Source organism: Poeciliopsis prolifica, unplaced genomic scaffold (genome assembly GCF_027474105.1).
Source record: "Poeciliopsis prolifica strain line A6 unplaced genomic scaffold, Auburn_PproV2 SCAFFOLD008, whole genome shotgun sequence".
Classification (NCBI taxonomy): domain Eukaryota; kingdom Metazoa; phylum Chordata; class Actinopteri; order Cyprinodontiformes; family Poeciliidae; genus Poeciliopsis; species Poeciliopsis prolifica.
In genome coordinates this window covers 1,729,048-1,752,051 of record NW_026562383.1, presented here as the reverse complement: position 1 = coordinate 1,752,051, position 23,004 = coordinate 1,729,048, and the positions used below count along the sequence as shown (strand labels likewise).

The 23,004-nt window shown below is 40.1% G+C and overlaps 2 protein-coding genes across 2 annotated transcripts; one reads left to right on the top strand and one right to left on the bottom strand.

Moving 5' to 3' along the window:
- Positions 1-208: 208 nt before the first annotated feature.
- On the bottom strand, positions 209-7,043 carry gtf2b (general transcription factor IIB). The gene is made up of 7 exons (XM_055032754.1): positions 6,945-7,043; positions 5,457-5,569; positions 3,214-3,347; positions 2,660-2,806; positions 2,434-2,563; positions 1,585-1,866; positions 209-708 (listed from the first exon to the last, which is right to left on the bottom strand). Exons 1-7 carry the CDS (start codon positions 6,959-6,961, stop codon positions 575-577), a joined length of 957 nt encoding a protein of 318 aa, XP_054888729.1. The 5' UTR covers positions 6,962-7,043; the 3' UTR covers positions 209-574.
- Positions 7,044-12,525: 5,482 nt separating this feature from the next.
- On the top strand, positions 12,526-21,916 carry lrrc8da (leucine rich repeat containing 8 VRAC subunit Da). Its single transcript, XM_055032736.1, has 2 exons — positions 12,526-12,824; positions 16,557-21,916. The coding sequence occupies exon 2, from the start codon at positions 16,559-16,561 to the stop codon at positions 19,100-19,102; it is 2,544 nt and encodes an 847-aa protein (XP_054888711.1). The 5' UTR covers positions 12,526-12,824; positions 16,557-16,558; the 3' UTR covers positions 19,103-21,916.
- The last annotated feature ends 1,088 nt before the right edge of the window (positions 21,917-23,004 follow it).

Genomic DNA, 23,004 nt, shown 5'->3' with positions numbered 1-23,004 from the left:
TCCTAATGAAAGTCAAATTCAAGATTGAAAAATTACTACATATCAATTATTTACAATCAGCCAGCTGATTGTAAATACTTTATTAACAGGCTCGTGTTAGTTGATTAGTAATCGAGTAGCTGATTTCATCTTTAAGTCTCATATCTTCCTACAGACAGCCGACTAGCAGTGCAGCAACGTGAAGGTTTTAATTCAAACCATGAGCTGATTAATTGAAAAATGTTTATTTTTTAAATTACTTGGAACAATTCAAACAAAATAGAACCTGGCAAATTTTTCTACAAAACAAAAGCTTTGTGTATACAATATGAAAAGAGTCTAAAGTTGCAAGGCGTCAAGTTAATGTTTTCCCACTTGGACATATATACATGGTACAGTATATACAGTCAAATGAAATACTGCAAGTACAGTCTGCAAGCTGCTCATTCAAGCTCTGGAATGTGTGTCCGCTGTATTTCTGTCACAGTGCCTCCATAAAGGCTGCTTGTTTTGAGAACGACCAAAGAATATTCAAACCCTACAACAGAAAAATGTACAGCAGAGAAACTTCAGCAATGAATAGGCAGAGTCTAGTTCACAGTTGAGGCAGTTTATCAACAGGTGTGTCAAACTTAAAGTCTGGAGGGAAAAGTTCTGCTGCACGTGGATAGATGAGTCGGTAGGACTGTCTGATGGTGACGTCAGCAACACCAGCGATGTCACCGATTTCTGGGGGGAAAAACAAGAAGGAAGCATGTAGAAAATATTTACATAATTAACCAACTATCACCGTGTTGTGACAGGATAATATGAGACAGATGATCTGAAAATGATCAAGCTCCTCCACCTATTATCTTCAGAAATGCACAAAACCAACCAATCAGAGTCAGGAGGAGGATCTTAATGCTGTCAATCAATCTCATGTAGTCGCAGCTAAATGTCCTAGAGGCAGAGAAGCAACTCACTGCTCCAGGAAAACTGTTTATTGACCATCATCGGTGGACGTGCTAACTAACATTAGCATTCCTGGTAGGATCTGGTCCAAAGAGCTAGCCGTTTCTGAGAGCAGTGTATGTCTGTAGCTGGCAGCAGGGGCTAAATATCTGTTTCATGTTATAATGTCACTGTCACGACAGTGACAATTTTAACAATTGTGTAAAAGAAAAATTATGCAAGCTGTTTGGATTATCTGGTATATAACTTATACGTTTTTGTTCTTGTGTTTTTTTAGACAAAGTTCAGTTAAATCCACCAGATTGCCACACTTCATGAGAGGTTGTGTGTCATTTGATCATGTTGAATCTGTAGCTCTAACGTAAAACTAGATTCATTTCCCCAAACTGCTGCGTATGTATCTGCTCTAACGCCTGTATCAGATGCCAGTTTCCTCAGAAGTATGATTATATCTCATGGAAATGATAACATCTGTCCCCGTCATGATTTTTAATGTCTTGAACAAACATATTCATTCACTTATTAATGGAGACGCCGCAATTGCGAAATGTAGTTTTTTCTACATTAGTGGAATATCGACAAAGTTTTGCACACGTTTGTCGTGGAAGCGCAGCTGGTGAGAGTGAGCAGTGTCTCCACAGAACCTCTCACCTTTCTGGGTCTTCTTCTCAGCGGAGGCCTGGGAGGCCATGTAGATGGCTGCGGCGGCCACCGAGATGGGGCTCCTGCCGGGCACCAGGTCCAGCTCCACGGCTTTCCTGGCGATGAAGGTGGCGGCCATTTGCACCTGCTTCGGCAGGCCCAGGTTGGAGCAGAAGCGGGACATGAAGTCTCCCGTGGTGATGAGGTCCACGCTGGTCTCCAGAGCCTTCAGGATCAGCTTGAAGCACCTGCCGATCTCCTTCTTTGAGATTCTGGAGACGGCGCAGATCTCTGGAAGAGAGGACGTGTCGGTTTAGTCCTGATTGGGTTTGTTTCGCAACTATAAAGGAAATTACAAACATAAAATATATTCTTGGCTAAAAATGGGATCATTTGTTCCCGTAACAGCAGCTTTAACAGTAAGGCTGGACAATAAATCAATAATCATGTATATCATAATATATGTTATAGATAATACATCAGATTCAACATATAGAAAATTCACTGAACTCTGATCCAGAACTGAACAGCATTCTGGGGGATGTAGGCAGAAGTCCAGCCTTACCTCAACCTCACAGCCAGCTAAGCAAGGCTGGTGGCATCAGCTCATTCACTCTTTGGTTGCCTAGCAACAACCTGTTGAGTAACCTATGCAGCAGCAGTTTCAGGTTTCTCCACCGTGTCTCATAAAAAACTGGCTGAAGGGAAAAGTGGACTAAAGAGGAAAGGTGATGCCACCAGGTTGGCTGCATTTCAGATATGAAGTGTGTGGATAGTGATATGTTTTTCAGCCGGCCATATTTCACTATGAAGCAGAAAAGGAAATCAGCTTTAAGACCAGAGAGAACCAAATCTGACCTTTAAATGTCCTCGGTACGCCCTCTTGTCTGCAGGCGATGTAGAGGCAGGCTGAGGCGATGGCGTCGTTGGCTCGCCCCTTCAGACTCTTCTGCTCATAAACCTGCTTGAACAGGTTGTTTGTTCTGTCCTGAGAAGACAAATGGAGCATTAAAACGGATTGATGAGACGTTCAGGGAGAGACGAAGACCAGTAATGAGAATCCATCTCCTCTCTCTGAACTTACTACAATGTTTCTCGGCAGGTTGATGCGATCCGCCATGGTGCTGATCTCCTTGAAGGCGTTCAGCATGGCCCGGTCAGAGCTGCTCATGGTCCGCCGGTTCTGGTACTTTGAGTTGCCGAACTCATCGAAGCTGGCCGCGCCCGTTCCCTGTGGAGGACACGCTTTCAACATGTCAACAGAAACCCGCAGTGAGGAGCTGACGGCCGCTTGAGCCTCAACCAGAGGAACAGTCGGGTACAGAGAGGAGCGCACCGATCCAAACGCCTCACATGCTTGTTAGGATTTTGGCCAATACCGATTTTTTTGTCTAAAAAGTCAGTAAATAAAGCAACAGAGTTGCTAAGTTGGAAAGAGTGTGTTTACTATTGTTAACCATGCCTGGTTTGTATCTATTCATCTTTTTTTGCAGACACAGACAAAATCAGAGGATCTGCCCATATTTAAATAGTTTCCCATTTAAATGTGGGTTGATCTCCAATCACCCAAAGTGAAGGAAACTGGACCGGTTTCTGAGTTTGTCTGAAGGTAATACTGATGGAGGCACTGCGGCTCACCCTGCTGATCATGGTGGTCAGGTCTCCTCCGTTGAGCAGGGGGTTCTGAGCGTCTCCCACTCTGGATGGATCCTTGAGAGCCTTCTCATTAGAAAACGTCCTCCACTCTGAGCCCACGTCGATCACACGGTCACCTGGAGACAGAGCGCCTGCATCAACCAAACAACGCCACCACAAAACACAACATTCTGGAAAAAAACAAACAAACAAAGATCCAGATTGTGTAAACAAGTTGCTCTTTCATCCCGTCTGACTTCCTGTTTAGCATCTGTAAACAAACCATCAATAAAAAACGTTAAGAGTTCTGAACCATCAAAACCTAAAAGAATTCTTTCAGTTCTATTGGAGCTTATTTAGTTCTGAAACATGTGATGCTGTTTGAGTCCAGATGCTGACCGCTGCTCTCAGGACTTTCTATCCTGTTAGATTTGACAGGAAACTGAGTCTGTCAACAGACTGCAGCCAAATTCCAGAGAGACGACGATGATGATAAAGATGAGGATGATGATCCCCCTGTTCGTCATTTTCCATCCCTGGTGGGATAATTAGAGGACAGTAATATTCTGGCTGCTATTACCTCATGCAAGCTGCCGGGTGTAAGATCAGATCTCTGATGATGTTTAGGTTTCATTCTAGTTGGATGGAGGTGAAGGTGAGGTCTATTTCAGAGTCACAGCACCATCTAGACACATCGGAGCCACATCAGACAGACCAGTCCAAACGGGTCACTGTTTTCTCTTCAGGTGACTAAAAGACTTGAATCCAGTTCAGCTGTGAGTCTGAGTCTGGGAGTGGCAGTCATCGTCTCCTCAGAGGCCTGCAGCAGAGATGCAAGCCAGACGCTGAGCTTTCATCAGAAAGCAGCCGACGCAGCTCTTCTCCCACCTGACCCGCCCGGCGCCGAGGGGCTCATTACCGGAGAACCCGGCGTTCCCAGTGGGTCTGAGATGTTTGGGCTGGATGTGTTACAGTTCAGACCTCACCTTGAACAGACAACGTTTGCACTCTGAATGAAGTCAATGTCAACGATGACATTCCTTTTTTATTTTTAGTATATTAAAAAAAAACTAATTTGAAGATCTGTTTTGAAATGAGAAACAATCATCGTATCTGCTGCTTCAGGATATCAATAGTTGTGATAAAGAGAAAAAAATTATAGTTGTGTTTATTATAAATATGTCAAAATGTGCACAGGTTTCACTAGATGTAGTGTACATATGAAACAATCTGAACTTGTCTAAAATAACAGTAAAACTCATGTTAGGGAACTCCTATATATTCACCTTCATACAAATTCAAATAATATACATTACAAATATTTCATCATCCCAATTTCAGTGTTTGCACTGAAACTTACAAATCCCAAGTTTTAGGTCTTTATGCTTCGATAGGATATTCTGCGTGTGCTTATGAAAACTTTAGCGGTCAGTTTATGAATCACTGGACGGCTTCACACCACAATACATCAAATATCTGCTGTTGTCATAGCAACCATCCAGATGTCTCAGGTCTTCAGGTTCTGCTTTGCATCCAGAACCAGCAACAAACAGAGAAGCAGCATTCAACATCTACGCACCACACATCTGGAGCAAACGTCCAGAAAACTGAAAAACAGACGAAACACTGAATTCCTTTAGATCCAGACTAAAAACAAACCTGGTTAGAGTTGATTTTGAAAAGAAACTTTGACCAACATAGTGCATGCGTATGATTTTGTTGACGGCACTCATCAAAATGTGATGTTTATTGGCTTTCACAACTCTTAAAAATATATGCTAGTGCAATTGTTAATGTCCCAACAGGATCGGTCTTTTTGCTTTACACATAACTGCCGTTCAGTTGCGTCGCAGCTCAGAAATGCTAAAATGTCGCTAATTGATAGTAGGAGAATCAGAATTTGTCAACACTCTTTCATACGAAAGATTTTCTTTCAGATCAGCTCCAGTCACCAAAACATTTGAATGGTGTCGCTTTAAGGTAAGTGCTCTGATCCGTACCGTCAGCTACTGCTGCGTCACACAGTGAACTTAGTCACAGTTTCTCTCCAGTCTTTCCATTTAATCTAAATAATAGCTCCATGTCAGTCATTTTAAGCCTTTTGGTGGATTAAGATTTGTAATCCCATAACATTTCAAACAGGTGAGTCATAATGACAGACGAAACACAAAAACAAAGTGAGGTTTAAACTGACGGGAGACATTTAGTGAAGGCGCATTCTCAACATTTATCATGTAAATACTCACCAACAACAAGGCCACATTCAGGACAAATCATGTCGCCTGCTCTGTAGTCCTCCACCAGTAACGCATCAGGATGGTTGGGACACTGAACTTTGGGTAAGGCCAGAGATTCTCCACTGCGAAAGCAAACAAAGCCAGATGAGAGCAGGTCTGCTTCCCATCAGAGGAACCGACATGAAGAGTCAGAGATCCTCCGACTCTTAACCTGGTCTTAAAACCTCAGGTAACTGGAGTTACCAATCACACCTGACTCCTTCATACTGTGGTACGGTCAACTACAAGTTACAATGATTGCAGAGCGAGCCCCGACCATCACCCCTCCACCACCGTATCTGTGAGCTGGTTTTCTATCAAAGCGGTTTCATTATGTTCTCCTCTGCCTGAAGAACTTTGCTCCACAAGACTTGGTCCGTGTTCAGTCCGTCTTCTAAGACAAAGATCGCTCACACTGTTGAATGTCAGCAAGAAATACACGACACTACATCTATCCGGCAGTTAGTCAGCATTTCTTTTCATAGCAAACTCAAAATGTTCGCATTCACAGAATGAATGCATTGATTGGCATCACCTGGCAGCATGCATCCTTACAGAATTGAATTATGAGCTGATATTGTAAGGCTGTTTTCTGTGCACAAGGTTATGACCATAAAATGACTAAATCATCGACACCAAATGAAAAGCTGCCAAACTGAGAGAGCACGAAATCCGTTTTTACTGTGACTCTAATTTACAAGTAGAAACGTTCTGTTCTCTGTGTTTTACATTCACTCTCACTTCCCCTTTACACAGAGGACAGAGCATATCTTGATGAGATCAGCTCAGGGGCCCGACTTGGAAAGGAAGCAAAGCCGTAGAAGCAGACAGACTTAAACATGAATCCATATGCAGATAATAACATGTCATTACAGCAAAGGTCATAAACATGTCGATACGCTGAGTAGCAAGTTTAACCGTCTTTAATTTGATGTTATTGCACGGAAATGAGAACTGCGAGGTGAATTTTTCGAGATATAATTGAACTCATTTTCAGCAGATAACATCAGCTGGTGCTGGACTGTACGAACAATAAGAAGCCTTGAGTTGTTGAGCCTTGTTCTCAATGGCCTGCTTGTTTACAGATGTCTGGATTGTATAGCGTCATCGGAATCCATAGACAGATTTAACCTTTTGTTTTATTTTTAACTAAATTGAATACATAACCTTAAAACAGGAGAAAGTAGATTTAGAAGCAGCCTAACGTGAGCGCAGCGGCGACACACCAAAGACTTCTGGCAGCATCTACTCACGACCCCGCGAGCTAACTAGCTGTCACCAGGCACAATAGACCCAACAAATCTAACGGTAGAGAAAGGAGCGGCTTATTCGGAGAACGAGCGCAACACTCTCTTCCTATTCCAAAGCTAACAATGTATATGTTCACCACAAGACATCTTGAAAGCGTTTTTGAAAAAAAACAAAACCGCGACATAGTTGGAAAAAGTGGTTACGCACCGACTCGTTGACGCCATGTTTCTCTTCGCTCTTTCCTTTAGTCAAAGAGGCGAACGGACTGCGCACGTCTATTTATAAGCTGCTCCTGTCACGTGGCAGTCGAACTACGGCGAGTCAAAGAGAACAAGTTACACCCGGCCATTAAAACTTGCCTACGAGAGCAAATAATCCCTGTAATTTTAGATTCGCCTACACTAACGTCATCAGGAAAATTGATTTAGCATTTTACTATTAATTTAAACCTTCGCACTTTTCACTTCACAGACGTCGTGCTGAATTTTACCGGCTTCTCCTTCAGTAGTTTTTCTGTTTTACCTTGGTACGTTCCAGTATAGATTTTGTAAAGAAGAATACAAAATATTAATTGGAGCACTCTGCACAATATATATCAAACCTATAAGTACAAAATTTGTCCGTCTGCTTGGGTTTTGTGCTAGAAAAAGTGCAAAAACATATAATTAATTAAAAATAATAATAATAATTGAGTAGGAATTTGACTATTTTGGACATTTGCTTATGTGTTTATTCAGAATTAATATAAAATATTTGTATACACTGCCCATGGAGACAAGATATTCATTATGCAGTATTATTACCAATTCTTTCTTGATTTCCTAAATGAAATCAAAAATATTACATTGTGTTGTCAAGTTGCATGGAATCAGACTGCTTGGGTTTGGATCAGTATTTATTGGATATAGATTGAATGAATTGGACTGAAGGAAATTGAATGTAATAATTTTTTATCTTATTAGACTGGGTGTGACTAAATGTAATTTGATTGGATTTGGGTTTTCTTTATTTTATTTATTTATTTATGTATTTGTTTATTTATTTATTTATTAAGTGTTTTGAGCTGACTTGCTCTAAATTGGTGCCATAAAAACAAAATGAAATGAACCATTTTATTATTATTATTATTTTATAGAAAAACTATTTCCTGTCATCTACACTGCAAAAAGACCCCAGATGTCTGAGAACCATTGTGAGATGCTGGTGGTTTTTCTTGCTGATTCTTTTAACAGAACAAAGACCTCACTGATCATGGCTTGCAACTTAAATTGCCTTACAGACAGAGACTGCATGTGCTTGACAAGTCTTCCTGAAAACATACAATACTTTAGAGAAGAATTAGATATCCAAATAAGAAATTTCTCAAAATTTAAACTCTATTTTCTTTCTTCTTCTTTTTTCTTTAAGTGAAAATAAAAATAGAATGGCCATCTGTGTCTCTGTGCCCATGAATCAGTGCCAGTCTGTGACTCTGAGGTTCCTTCATTCCTCTGACCTGGTTGGGAAATTATTAATCCCAACACAAGTCAACCATTTATTGCATTGCTTCCATTCTGCTTTTCTTTCTAACTTGAAAAATAGCAAAGAAAATTTCATAGATTTATCGACATGACGCAATACTTGTTTTTGTGCATATAGACGACAGCAGGTGGCGCCATACTATAACAGATTTGTGTACATACTTTATCTCTACCCAGAAGCAAATTCTGTGGTTTGGAAAAAGCTCAAGTTATACAACACTTAGCAAAAATGTTCACTACCTTTGATTATTTTTTATTTTTATATTTGTGATATCACAGCCACAAACTTTCCCCCAGTTTGTTAGTATTTTATGTTACTGGCCAACTCAAAATAAGGGATGAGCCTGACCCGGAAGAAAAATGAAATATAGTTTTAATATAGTTTTAATTTACCAGACAAATCTGAGTCAATACTTTGCAGAACAATATTTGCTACAATCACAGTTGAAAGTGTCTTGGGATATTCCTTTACCAATCTGGCAGGATACGACTGAAATCCTGCCAATTCTTCTTTAAAAATTGGTCAACCTACATCAGATTAAATGGAGTGCAATGCATCCAAATTCTTTCAAGACATTTCAAATTTATGTCTGGACTTTGACTGGGCCACTAATCTGTGAAAACACTGTGGTCTGACCCATCTTTACTGGTATTGCCTGCTGGAAGGTGAACTTCTCCACAATTTCTCAATTTTTTCTGTCAACTCTGACCAGCGTCACTGTTGCTGCAGAAGGAAAGTGTCCCTAACTTCTGCATTTTACGCAGGTCGTTCAGAGGAAAGAGCTCAAGGTTACAAATGTACTTTTCAATTTTTTCTTGTGAAAATTTAGCAAAACTATGTAATATTTTCCTTCTACTTCACAATGATGAGCAATTTGGTCCACATAAAATTCCCCCCAAAATTATTTTGAAGTTTGTTCTTGTGACGTAACAAAATGTAGAAAGGTTGAAGCGACGTGAACACTTTTGCGAAGCCTTTATATTTGGCACTTAACTTACATTTTTGAGAAGTTCAGCAATATGGGTTGATGTTACTAAAAAGCATAGAGAGGTTATGATAAACCAGACTTTCCAGGAACACTGCCACAAGAAAAACGTGCTAGAAAGACATGTCTGTGCAAATATTGTCAGTGAGAATGCATTCAAGTCACAACAAGACAAAAGAGGCCTGCCAGCTAAGCATACCATTACCCTGGTTTTAGGAAGTTGTTCTTTCAGGTCTCTGCAACATGACGTCTTTATTCTGTCAGAATGTTTCAGAAATGCTCAAAAAGCAAAAGTAGAGGAGTGTGTGAGAGTGGGATCTGTGGGTTTTTCTGTGCAAACAGAAAACTGTAGCAGCTAGAAAGAAGTAAGTTTGTTTGGGTTGTTGTTGGTTTGTGGTTTCTGATGCGCAGCTAAAGAACTGCAAGTGTCTATTTTGTGTGAGAATGTCTGTCTGTTACTTCCTGTTCCCTCCAGCCAACTTTCTTATGTTTCTACCTTGGTGGTCTGATTGCCAACGCACTCATCTGGCTGCCAGCAGTAAACGGGCTGTGTCCTGAAAAGAAGACCCATAATAGTTTACCCGCTACCTCAGTGCTTGAAGAAAAAACCAACTGATTACATTTTTTTACTTCTTCATCTGGTTCACCCCACTAACCGCATGTCTCGCCACAGTCCCCATAATGCTGTGGTTCCCAGGCCTGGTCCCTCTCTGTCCTGCATATTGTTGATGTTTCCCTGATGACACACACCGGACTGGAATGAATGGGTGGCTATCAGACTTCTGCAGCACTTTATAGCATACTTATGAACTAATGCGATCATTTATTTATTGCTTTATTCGTTTTGAGTCATATAAAAGAAAACATATGTATTGTACCCTTGAATAAGTGAAAACAAAATAAAGAAAAGGATCCACTTATACAGAAATACATACAGTAATATTCATAGATCAAGAACAAGACATTGTCTGAGTTAACAAAATTATGTTTTATGTGATAATACTGTACAAATACATAAACAAGAATGCATTTAGCTTGAAAACAAGTGGTTAGGAAACAAACTTATTGTGTGTTTACCAGAAGCTGCAGCCTGGACAGGCAGCTGCTTCATCTCAGAACTAAAATAACTCTAAGGCTCAAATATTCGGCACGGAAACACATTTCTCAGTTTTTGTGCCGTATTTATTCTTTAAGCAATCAATGTGCAGCATTGCTGGTATACGTCAGGTACAAGCCATTGACCAAATTAAGATTATTTAAAAGATGTTGCGCAATATGGTGTTGATGGATTAGAGAGACGATGTGAGAAAAAAAGTTCTTTGAAGTCACTAGATTTACGTTTTTTTTTTTTTTTTTTGAGGAACAGGTGATTTCACTGCTGAGAATAAAGTGGCACTTAATCCTGAGGAAACACTGGGCACCCCTGCAGAAGTGTCATTGGTGCATGCAGGAAGGAGGCAGGTCCCATCAACATGTGAAATGTGTGTGCACCAAAGCAAATACGCAAAACAAACAAAGTCCATGTTACCTTACTTAAACGCACTCACGAACAAATCGCTTAATTTGTGGAGACATGTGGAAGTGTTTGACTATAATAACCATCATTACCTTTGGAGGAAAAAGGGAAAAGACTGAAAAGCCTGAGAGCAACACCATAATAGTGAAGAACTGGGGAGAGGTGTTTTTTTTGTACGACAGTGTTGCAGGCAAGTATTTCACGCAATTGATGGCATCAAGAGGAAATACTCTGTCAACATCCTGAGACGTCAACCACGAAGTTAAATACATTTTTCGAATCGACAATGATCTAAAGCATACTCCAAAATTTGTTGCAAAGTTGCTAAAGCACAATTAAATGCGTTTTGTGGTGGCCATCACAAAGTCCTTATCTCAACTCCACAGAAACTGTGGGCAGGGCGAAAAGGGTGTGTGAGCAAAGTGGCCCACAACATTGACTCAGTAACAACAGTTCTGTCAAGAAGAAAGGGTCAGAATGCCAGGAAACTTGTGAGAAACTTGTGGAGGACAGGAAAACTGTTTCAGATGAACGAAAACTAAGGAAATGTGATCGATTCCGCTTTGCTTTTTAATTGCTTTAAAATTGTACTATTAAATTATCTCTCATTCTGAAACAACATAGATAATCCTGATGGCGCTAAAACAGGAAAGGTTTAATTGATTGAATGTCAGATAGTAGGAGTCTTTTCTTTCTTTCTCTCTTTGTTTCTTTTTGTACATACAAATTGTATGTAAATATCATTGTATGCAGTATACTGCATCCGCTTTGTCTAGTTAGTTATTCCCCCCAGAGTCTGATCAACTATCTCAGCGTGTGACTTCACATGCTGAGTCTAGCTTCTGCTTTTCTTTCCTTCTTTCGTCATTCTTTTCTTCCCCCTCTCTGTTCTCCCACTGCAGCCCAGAGGGGCAGAGTGAGAGAAAGCAGACTGGCAGCAGCCCGGTACCGGTTGAAACCTGTTTGGCTTGCAACTGAGAAGACATTTCCTCCGCCCAGTGCATCATCAACCAGAACCAGAAAGAACTGGAAGTTATGCCGCAGCAAACAGAAATAAGCACAAAAGAAATAATAATAAATAAATAAAAAATAAGAATGAAGACAGAAATATTGCACAACTTGACACAATTTGTTATTTCTGAGTTGGGAGATTTTGAGCAAAAGTCTTACAAGAAGAAGAATATGATGCTGCGTTCATGACCGGAAGGGGACACCGAGTTATACATATAGAAAAGACCTCAATTTATATTGAATGTGTTTCTCGGTCTATTATTCATCTACTTTTTGAACTTACTGGGAGGTTAGCTTTTTGTCCACACACTTGCCAGATAAATTATTAAACTCCTTACAATTCTGTTCCTCGAAGAACACAAAGCCCTGTTCGTTACATTACGTTACGCTCCGTGGTCTGGTGTGGCCTACTTCCCGAATTTCCTAAAGCAGTTTTTGGATCCTCTCAGTTATCCATTTTATGTTTGGAATCTTAAATGAATTTAAGTTGAATTCATTTTCCTACATGTAAAATTTCGATTACAAATAAATGCTCCTTGAGACGCCAACGTTCTGATTTTTAATTTATTAGTAAATAACTTACAAATAGCACAGAGATCGGTTGCGTTGTAATGATTGTTCAGAAAATGTTACTTTCCCCCAGCCCCCATGGTCAGTAAACGCAGCATTTGATAACTAGTGGGCGGCGACTACTGGAACTTGCTCTTATCCAGCCGACCAATAGGAAAGGCCCGTTGAACCCACAAACAGCGCAGAGCGCGGCTCCATATTGGATCGGACTTCTTCTGAGAAATACGCTGCTCGGTCGGGCATATTATCTGATACACCGACAAGAATCTCACTTTACGCCTAGGCATGAGGACTAGCAGCCGGCAAGTACCACTGTCACGAGCAAACCTTCCCCAGGACTCTGCTTCTCTGAGCGGCGTCGTTGCCTCCGCGAACGCCGTTATTAAAGGCGCTTAGAAATTAGGTTAACCGCGCACCTGAGGAGCGGCTGGAAAAGTGGCATGCAGAGTGAGGAACACACACTTGGACTGAGATAACGTTGGCAGTAAGTATGTTTCCCTCTACAAAAACATATAAACTAAAAATAAAGTATGTTTCAGTGACATAACTGATTTATTAAGGCCCAAAATACATAGTGACGCTTCACTTTAACGTGTCTAATCAAGTCATCTGACCTTCTGAGGCAGCGTTCAAAAACTGACTGACTGGAAAGGTCAAGTTTTTCCATCAACAGAGCATGAAAAAAAAACAAACAAACAATATTTTCTTTTAGGACATGTAGAAAAACGCCTCGGGATGTCCAGCAGCATATACTAACTGGTGGCCATCTTAGAAGTTCCAGTTTATCTCTGAACTTGACTTACTGTCCCGCTACTGTCACGCGCGCTCTACAGTCTTGCTCATTGTCTTTTTTTTTTCTGTTTTCTTCAAAGGTTAACATTTGAAGAAGGCTTGTTCCGCCTTTCTCGAGGCACACGCGACGCTTGCTGAGACACAATGAGAATTGAAAGTTGATCATGAAGCATGTCAGATCTGCTCAGTCATTAATGTAGTTTACAAACTTGCACTGTTGCTTCCAGCTACTGAGTAAATGGAGGAAACCTCTCTGTTTGAGATATGTTAAATATTTGAATGTTCTCTTTCTTAAAGAAGAACTTTACATCAGAGAACATCAGTGAAAACTAAAAATTAATATCAGCCAGGGAAAGCCTAGTATGTGTATCTCTATTTTCTCCACCCATTTAGTTGTACTCTGTGTAGCTGCTGAGTTGTAAATTTGGCAACAATAAAAGGCATGCAAGGGGTTTGTGAAGAGGACCAGGGCAGACTGGAAAGGTCACATATAAAGATCTTGTTTCTTACAGGAATGCTTTGGCTCTTGTTTTTCTGTGGCTGAAGTGACTGCCTGTCAAATATATCTCAATCCCACCAGTTGGCCACAACATGCATCTGCAATATAAGCTATACCATTACCATTAGTCAACTCCACAGTGCAGAAGTTAGAAAGAAATCCGATCGCCTGGCAATAGAAGATGGAAGGTATTTGATGAAGCTAAACTGTTAGGAATTTTAACTGCATGCAGTGCCACTTGTTCTAGAAAATCCTGTTACTATTAGGAGTTCACAGATGAGTTGACATTAATTTTAAGATATTGGTTTTTGGCTTAATCGTGTGGCATCTGTTTTATCAACCAATCTTGTCTATATAATAAATTTGTAACACTCTGCATTGTCTTTAAATTGGATGAAACAAACTAGCAGACTGGCTCCAGTTTATACTAACAATTAATATTGAGGCCTGACAACATGTGGCCTGAGGAAGAGTAATGCCAGGACTTCTCGTGCTGGCAAATCCAATTTGCCCTGTTCTCAGGTGGTGGAGGACAGGTCTTGAAAGTATCGAGTGTTTCAACATGTCATAGTTTAAAAAAAACAAGGTGTTGACATCAGTGATCTCTGCAGTTTGTTCAGGATTTGATTGAGTCAGCAACCACAGTTCTGAAGCCCTAGATAAGCAAAAAATACACAATATACCTCTATCTTGCATGGACTCTTTACAGTCACTCATATTTAATTAAGTTTAATTGCGTTAATCTATTAGTCAGAAAATAAATTACCTAGGAGGAGTTCTTTTTAAGTTTTGCACCATGAATTTAGGTAGAATCTCAATTAGCGACAAATGCTTCAATCTTTGTTGTTATAATTAATACTGATATTGCACAGGCAAGCCGTTGAAATATTTACAACATATGTTTTAGAGCTAGTAGTGCTTTGTAATCACCTGTGTTGTTGACTGGAAAATCTCTTTGTTGTAGTCCCAGGGACTGTTATCCCTTGTGCATAAAACAGTGTTGGAAAGAAAACAGTGTTAGAAAATGAATAAGAACAAATGTTTTTTTAAACAAACACTGTTTTCATTATTACACTACAGAATCACTCTGACACACACAGTCCCAGAGGCAGTGGCGGTTGATGGTGATATTTGAAGGGAGGGCTTATATATATTCTTTTTTTTTTCTAATTCCAATGAGAAACCCATCCAATTTGAAAAATAAGAAGAAAACTTGCTAAAGACAACCATGGAAACATACCAAATACAGCTAAAAACATTACTACTACATTGCTTTTCCAGTCAGCTTGTGTTCCCTGTTTAACCATAAGAAAATATTGTATTCATGTATGTTGTCATAATTACTCAAAATTATTTGTTTATAGTCCAAAATATTGGACTTATTATTTATGGAAAAGTGCATACCGAGTTTATAGTTTCTTTAGCTGTCCCCAAATAATGCGTTCTATTACAAATTTATTCTACTGCTACTTGTCCACGTCCCATTTTTGCCTACTGTGTCAAAAAAGCTTCAAACCCAAAATTCCAAATTACTTTTAGAATCTTCTTCATGTCATGTCTGTCCTGTAAATCAATCTTAAAATAGATGTGTAAGCTAGTATAAATATTTGTTTTTATTGCCAATCTGACCTCAGATATAGTAAATTAAGTTGATATGATCAACTAAGTCTTATTTTTGTTTTCCCAGTGCTGCTTTCATGAGCCACATATGATTCAGTGTAGTCTGACCACTAGGAGGTGCCAGAACACCTCTCACTGAAGTCTTTTGGTATTAGAGGCATTTGTATCAACCTAAGTGTCTCTTCAGAGTGGAACAGGAATGATGTTAATTTGTGACACTCATCCAGAAGAGCTTATAGGCTACATGACGTTAAGCTGTTAGCTCTAAAAGATGCTGTTTTTGCTAGGGTTAAGGTAATTATATGGACACACAATTAAAGCTACATCATCATAAAGTTAGTTATTTTTGAACTAACTTTATGATGAAAAAATAACACAAACTAATCTAAAGAAAAATTCTGTGAGCATAGTGAACATGCCTCAATGACTAAATTAGGGTTGATTTTCAGGCATTTGGTTAATGAAACATGTGAGTCAAATGGCTCAGTGGATCAGAGGAGAAGAGTTTGGGGTGGAGGGCGTGGGTTTTGGGTAAGACTTTGTAACATGTCTGGATTTAGCAAAATCGTGACCCAACACTTAAACGTTGTGAAGTAAGACTGAAAAACTCGGTGACAGGAAGTGAAAGTTCAGTGAAGCAGACCATAGTGCAATTATGGCGCAGACTCCTTCTCAGCGGTGCCATTGGTTACTTATTTACAGCCTGTTTTACTCCGATGAAATAAGACTCCAGCAACTAGGGCAAGGAGCAACAGTGTGGCACTCCACTTTTCTCACTCTGCTGCTAAATGGACCAGAGTTTAAGCTGTAAAATGTTTCTGATAAAAGTTTGCTTTTCCCAGAAACTTGCATTGAATCTTATTTTGATGACTTCCTTCTTTTGTGTAAAAGAGAATAGTGATTATGTGTAGTTCTAAGCTTTCAGAATGTGTTCATGCTGACCAGTGTTGAGGGAATTACGGTGTTTTTGTGTTGGTAGAAACATGTCGTAACTCATTCTCAATGTTACGACATCTTTGCTTTGTTTGAAATTTAAGCTACTTCTACTTTATTTGGCAGTTATTACTATAATTATCACGATCAATGGCAGGTTCAAACAGCCTCTGTTTTCTCTTTGACCTCTTCTCTTCAGCATTAACTATTTGGATAAAATCCCCAATTTAAAAAAAATGTTTGTAAAATACTCATCTACAATCCACAACCCTCAGTCTGAATTAATGATTCTGAAATGTTACATTTTTACCTAAATGAAGAAACAGATTTTTTATGATCTAAATAAGAATGTCTTTTTTTTTTCCATTGCAGTAATGTTTACACTCACAGAGGTTGCATCCCTGAATGACATCCAGCCGACGTATCGCATCTTAAAGCCATGGTGGGACGTCTTCATGGACTACCTGGGCCTGGTCATGCTCATGTTGGCCATATTTGCAATGACCATGCAAATCACCAAGGACCATGTTGCTTGCCTTCCTTGTCCTGAAGAAACGGGTGGGGTTTCAGAAACTGAAGCTAATCTGTACTCCACCCAAAAAGGATCCTCTCCAACACCCACCGGAGCCCCTGTTACACCTACAATCCCTTCGGGCACTATGGCACAGTCCAACAAAGCCATCACTGGTATTCTCACAACGCATCGGCCTGCAACAGCAGAACAGAAAACAAATCCCCAACCTGAACCCAGAGGGGTTAAAACCAACCTGGACTTTCAACAATATGTCTTTATCAATCAAATGTGTTACCATGATGCCTTACCCTGGTCTTCCAAGTACTTTCCATACCTTACACTTATTCACACCATTATTCTCATGGTCAGTAGCAATTTCTGGTTTAAATACCCCAAGACAAGTTCAAAGATTGAGCATTTTGTCTCTATTCTGGGTCGGTGTTTTGAGTCGCCTTGGACGACGAAGGCTTTGTCTGAAACGGCGTGTGAGGACTCTGAGGAGAACAAACAGAGGTTTACAGGCAGTTCCTCAGGACCAAAGCAGGTGTCTTTAGAGGGGAAGGAGGAAAGTCCCGACACCAACCCATCCACACCAATGCTTGGGGTCAAGGTCTCTGCAGATAAACCCATTGCGGAGGTCCCAAGCAGCATGACCATCCTGGATAAAAAAGACGGAGAGCAGGCCAAAGCCCTGTTTGAGAAGGTGCGAAAGTTCCGAGCCCACGTGGAAGACAGTGATTTCATTTACAGGCTCTATGTTGCTCAAACCTCTGTCAAAACTGTTAAGTTTATTTTGATCCTGTCCTACACTTCCACCTTGGTTAAAATAGAATTCAAGCATTATTGTGAACCAGACATAGAACAGCTAACAGGCTATAAAAAATTCTACTGTACACACAACATGGCTTTCATGCTGAACAAGCTGCTCTTTACCTACATGGTGTTGATCGTAATCTATGGAATGACATGCCTATACTCCCTGTTTTGGGTGTTCCGACGCCCTCTGAAAGAGTATTCCTTTGAGAAGGTGAGAGAAGAGAGCAGCTTCAGTGACATTCCAGATGTCAAGAACGATTTTGCGTTTCTACTGCACATGGTCGACCAGTACGATCAGCTTCACTCCAAGCGCTTCGGCATCTTTCTGTCGGAGGTCAGCGAAAACAAGCTGAGGGAGATCAGCCTCAATCACGAGTGGACATTTGAAAAACTAAAGCAGCATGTCACGCGCAATGCACACGACCAGCAGGAGCTGCACCTCTTCATGCTATCCGGCCTGCCGAACGCTGTATTTGACCTGACAGACCTGGAAGTGCTGAAGCTGGAGCTGATTCCAGAGGTGAGATTTTCTGCCAAGGTTTCCCAGATGACCAGCATGCAGGAGCTGCATCTGTGCCATTGTCCGGCCAAAGTGGATCAGACCGGTTTTGCCTTCCTACGGGATCACCTGCGCCGCCTGCACGTCAAGTTCACGGATGTCGCAGAGATCCCACCTTGGGTCTACTTGCTGCGGAGTCTGAGAGAGCTGTACCTAATGGGGAACTTGAACTCAGAAAACAACAAAATGATCGGCCTGGAGTCCATGAGGGATTTGAGGCATCTGAAGACACTATGCCTGAAGAGTAATCTCACAAAGATGCCGACAAACATCACTGAGCTCTCCCCGCATCTCCTTCGACTGGTGGTGCACAACGATGGGACGAAACTGCTGGTGCTGAACAGTCTGAAGAAAATGACGAGCCTCATTGAGCTAGAGCTGCACAACTGTGAACTGGAAAGGATCCCTCATGCCATCTTTAGCCTGACCAACTTGCAAGAACTCGACTTGAAGTCCAACAACATCAGAACTATAGAAGAGATCATCAGCTTCCAGCATCTCAAGAGGCTGACATGCCTAAAGCTCTGGCACAACAAAATCATCACCATCCCAGCATCCATCGGCCATGTCAAGTCCCTGGAATCTCTCCACCTTTCTCACAATAAGCTGGAGTCCCTTCCTTCAGCCTTGTTTACTCTTCCCAAGCTGCGACACTTGGACGTGGCCCACAACTCCATCACAGTGCTTCCACCTGACGTGGGCCTCCTCAACAACCTTCAGCATCTGGCCATTAATTCAAACAAGCTGGAAGCCCTGCCCAAACCTCTCTTCAGATGCACCAAGCTGAAGGTGCTTTGTCTAGGTCACAACGCGCTCACCAGTCTGCCAGAGACCGTGGGTCAGCTGGTGCAGCTCACACAGCTGGAGGTCAGAGGGAACTGCCTGGACAGACTGCCTGTCCAGTTGGGAAGCTGCCGAATGCTGCGGAAGAACGGCCTCATCGTGGAGGACCATCTTTTTGACACCCTGCCAGTGGAAGTTAAAGAGAGCATCAGCAGAGAAACAAATGTTTCCTTTAATGGTTTATAAAACAAGATCCATTTAAAAGGCACAACTACATTTCTGGAAATGTTTGCAAAAATGGGGAAACAAATTTATTATTTACAAAAATGAATTAATTTACTTGATCATGTCAGAGGATAAAATTGGTTGCTAACATTAACATTAGGGGTGCACCGATAAATTAGCCCTGATTTCCTTAATTTTGGGAGAGCAGTGATTCTCCAACATTTGCACGTGAAGTCGATCTCATCTACCTCGGCAAAGGTCTAGAAATCGATCACTGTCCTCTTAAGAGGTTTGACTAACAGACCGGCCCACCAGGCAGTCAATAGTCAGTTCTCTGTTGCCAACTTTGCAACTTTCTTGCTATAGATTTAGCAACATATGAGACACAAAAATTAATACCAGCCAAGATTGTCATCAGCAAGTCAAGCTTTTAGAAGATCGATAATCTGCGATTGACCTGAAAACTGCAATCGGTGCCACCCCTGATTAATCTAGCTTTAAAGAGGCATTTTTGTTGGCCAGTGCAGTAACAGGCAAAAGTTGTTTTTTATTCCCGTTAAATTTATATTAAGATCTTAAGTGATCGACCAACACAGAGTAATGTATGAGTATTTAGTAACAGATAAAGGAGACTGAATTTTTTTTTACATTTTTTTGTAAACATTTGCAATTTACATGACAAATGGTAATGAAGACATGAATGGATACCAAGTGTTGGCTTTTTATTAGGGATGCACCATATATTGGTATTAACTGGGCCAATATCAGATTAAAAACAAAGCATAAAAATCACTGTCAAGTCCTGACGCAATATGTTTAAGCTCATTGTTTTGCTGCTCCAGGATCGAGTGTTTTCCATGTCCAACAAGATTTCCTCCAGATTAATTACTAACAATAAAATAAACATGTGACTGAGAGGTTTGACTGACTGGGACTCCTTTCTTGCCCTGTCAGTTTTGAAATCCATGTCTAGGTAGGTTTGCAATTGTGCCATGCTCTTTTCCAAATGAAGAATTGATTGAAGTTAAAAGTTTGGGATATCGATGTAGAAACTGTTTAAATGTCATCGTTCTTCCTGACCAGTCTGTGTTCCCTGGACTCCAGAATACTATTTATTTACTGATAAACCTCAGAGGTCTTCACAGAACATCTGCATTAATGCTTGAATAAAAAGCATCAGAAAGCAGGTGGTTGCATTAGACATTATTTAGGGGCATCAGAGTAAAGGGAGCTGAATACAAACGAATGTCATCCTTTTCAGATTTTTAATGAAAGATAGTGAAAATCATGCACTGTTTTGTATCATGCATGTTATAATTTCAAAAGATGAGCTCTGGATGTTAAAATTTTAAAATGCTGTAATGAGAATTTATTGCAGAATTTTTAATTGGAGTAGATAATATTTTCTCTGCATCCAGCTGGAACTGTACAAATGTAAATACTGCACCTAAACTTAAAACTTGTCCCATCAGGTTACTTCAGTACACCAACTAGTGATTTTACTGCAGGTCAGTGATCAGAACTTTTTATTTTTGTTCCTTGCATCTATTAAAGCTGCCATGTAACCAAGAGTAGAACAGATGATGAAAGTGAAACCATTTGTCTCCATGAACGGCTACCAAGTGTCATGGTATATTGCACCATAGATTGGCATTACCTGGGCTGATATTAATAACTGATGTTTTTCCTTGTTGCCGTTTGTGTTTCTTGAGGAGAAGATTGGCCAAGTGATGTTCAGTCATGTGTCAAAAGGGCAGGGAAATATATTGGGTAAATGTTGGTTATTGGCCATAAAAATAAGATATCAGGAATCCATATAAGTCCAAATTTTCATATCTGTGCATCCCTGATTTTTGTGTTGTCCAAAAGTTAGATTTTATTGCTAGAAGTTAATTACTTTGATTAAAAAAAATTCTCTGATAAACATATCCCTATGATGTTTCATTTTAATGCACTGTGTGTTGGTCCATCACATAAAATCCTAATGGAATACACTGAATCTGGTGGTAATAGGACAGAATGTAAAGGGGTTGAAAAGGTGGAAATAGTTTTGCAAGGTACTCGCATTAAATTTTGTTGTTCATAGCTTTAAGTCATTGGGGCAAAATCCCCCCCATAAATGTAACTTTATTCTCTTTTAACCAAAACCATTTGCTCCAATGATTAAATGTAGATTTGTTTTAATAGTCTTTGTAGATACTCAGGTATAAATTGTAACCATGGGGAATAATCTTTTTTTTTTGTTTTGTTTTGTTGCCTTAACTGCTGCTATATTTGTTTTTCCACAGCAAAAGACCAAAAATGAAATGGAATGTTTTCTTGTCTGTCTGCTTTGGCAGAGCATTTTTATTTTAAATTCTCTTCGAGAAGTAAAAAAAGAAAAAAAATCTCAGCCCTCCTATCTTGGTGGTTCTTAACTGGTTTCTCATATTCTTGCATATTTCTGTAGCGGACTGAATGACCTGAGAGTTGTAAAACTCAGGACTAGAAAAAAACCTTTACCTCACTGTTGTAGAGATTGTACACAAAGGCCTCTGTGGTTTGTACCTAAAACCTTCATGATGTAAAAAATGAATGTCTCTTACTGATGGCATGTTTAGACTGAGAACAGAGCTGATAAAAGGGAAACATGTTGGCTCTAACTTTTTAAATCGTGTTTTCATATTTTAGCCTGTGATTGAGAACGATCATTAGCTCAGTCACTGATGATGATGATGTCTGCCTTCACTCTTTAAGTGTACCTCTTTGTAACCCTGTAAGTGTTCTTCAGAGCTCATGTATCATGTTAGTCATCTCATGCTGCAATTTGATTTGGCAATAAAAAGAAAATCTACATTACTGTCTGAACATTATTGATCTTCCTCATTTGAGTTGTACCCAACATTGGGTTGTGGACAGAATAGAACATTGTCATTTACTCTTTACTGAAATATGCATGCAGACTATTTTAGCCCTGTTGTGGAAAAAAGCTTTTAGTGTGTAGCAAAGTTACTGACAGACCATCCTCCTGGTTCTGATTGGTCGGTTGTGACAATCAATCAGCTATCTTCTATTTCTGAAGCTAGCTAAGAGTTGGCAGAACAACTTTTTTTCACGTTTGTCTCACAACATTGACAGTTTTGAACAAGTATGTGGCAATAAATAAATAAATCTAATTTAATTAGCCACAACTGACTTGAAGTTATTACAGCATTCCTTATTTGTGTCACGAGACAAAAGATCAGCGTCAGTTTTCCTTATTTCTTCTTCAGGACTTTTCTTAGAAGGCCTCTGTATTTCCTGTTGACATCAGGGCCACTCAGGACTGTGCTTTCAGTGTTGCTTAGAACAGAGTGAAAAATGTTGTGGCGGCCTCAGCACCTAGGAAGAAAAATCCCCCATTGTGAAACATTCAGAAGTTAAGTGATAAGGCAAACCAACTTGCTTTTTTTGGCCTCGGGTTTAGCACATGGGTTTTCTCCAACCTTCACCAACAAATTCACTCATCTACATTATCTTACAGTGTCGGACATCAGACTAGATGGTGCTAAATCTGGTTAGGATTTTGCAGGAATGAAGGGATCAGCAGTGAATGGGATCTTGTGAGTCCTGTCAAAGTGGAACAGCAGCATCAGTGTGGCCCACGCAGACATTTCAGACTACCTTCCTGAGAAAGAAGTCATTGTTTACCTGTCCTTGAAACACCCCTGGTTGAAATCAAATATGAATGCATATCCAAATCAAACCAGTTAGGGTTTAGTAAACATTTCCAGATGAACAGTTTTTATCAGGTAAGAAGTCTATCTCACCTTGTCCCCTTCACATTAAAAGTATTGTGAAGTATTTCACACATTCGGATGTGAAATATATACACTGCTAAAAAAAAATAAAGGGAACACTCAAGTAACACATCGCAGATCTGAATGAATGAAATAAATATGAAA

Coding starts and splice junctions, on each gene's coding strand:
- gtf2b (XM_055032754.1), bottom strand. Junction 3,348..5,456: donor TGAATGTGGCCTTGTTGTTG/GTGAGTATTTAC, acceptor CTCTGTCTCCAG/GTGACCGTGTGATCGACGTG. Junction 709..1,584: donor TGAGAAGAAGACCCAGAAAG/GTGAGAGGTTCT, acceptor TTTTCCCCCCAG/AAATCGGTGACATCGCTGGT.
- lrrc8da (XM_055032736.1), top strand. CDS start 16,559: ATGTTTACACTCACAGAGGTTGCATCCCTGAATGACATCCAGCCGACG.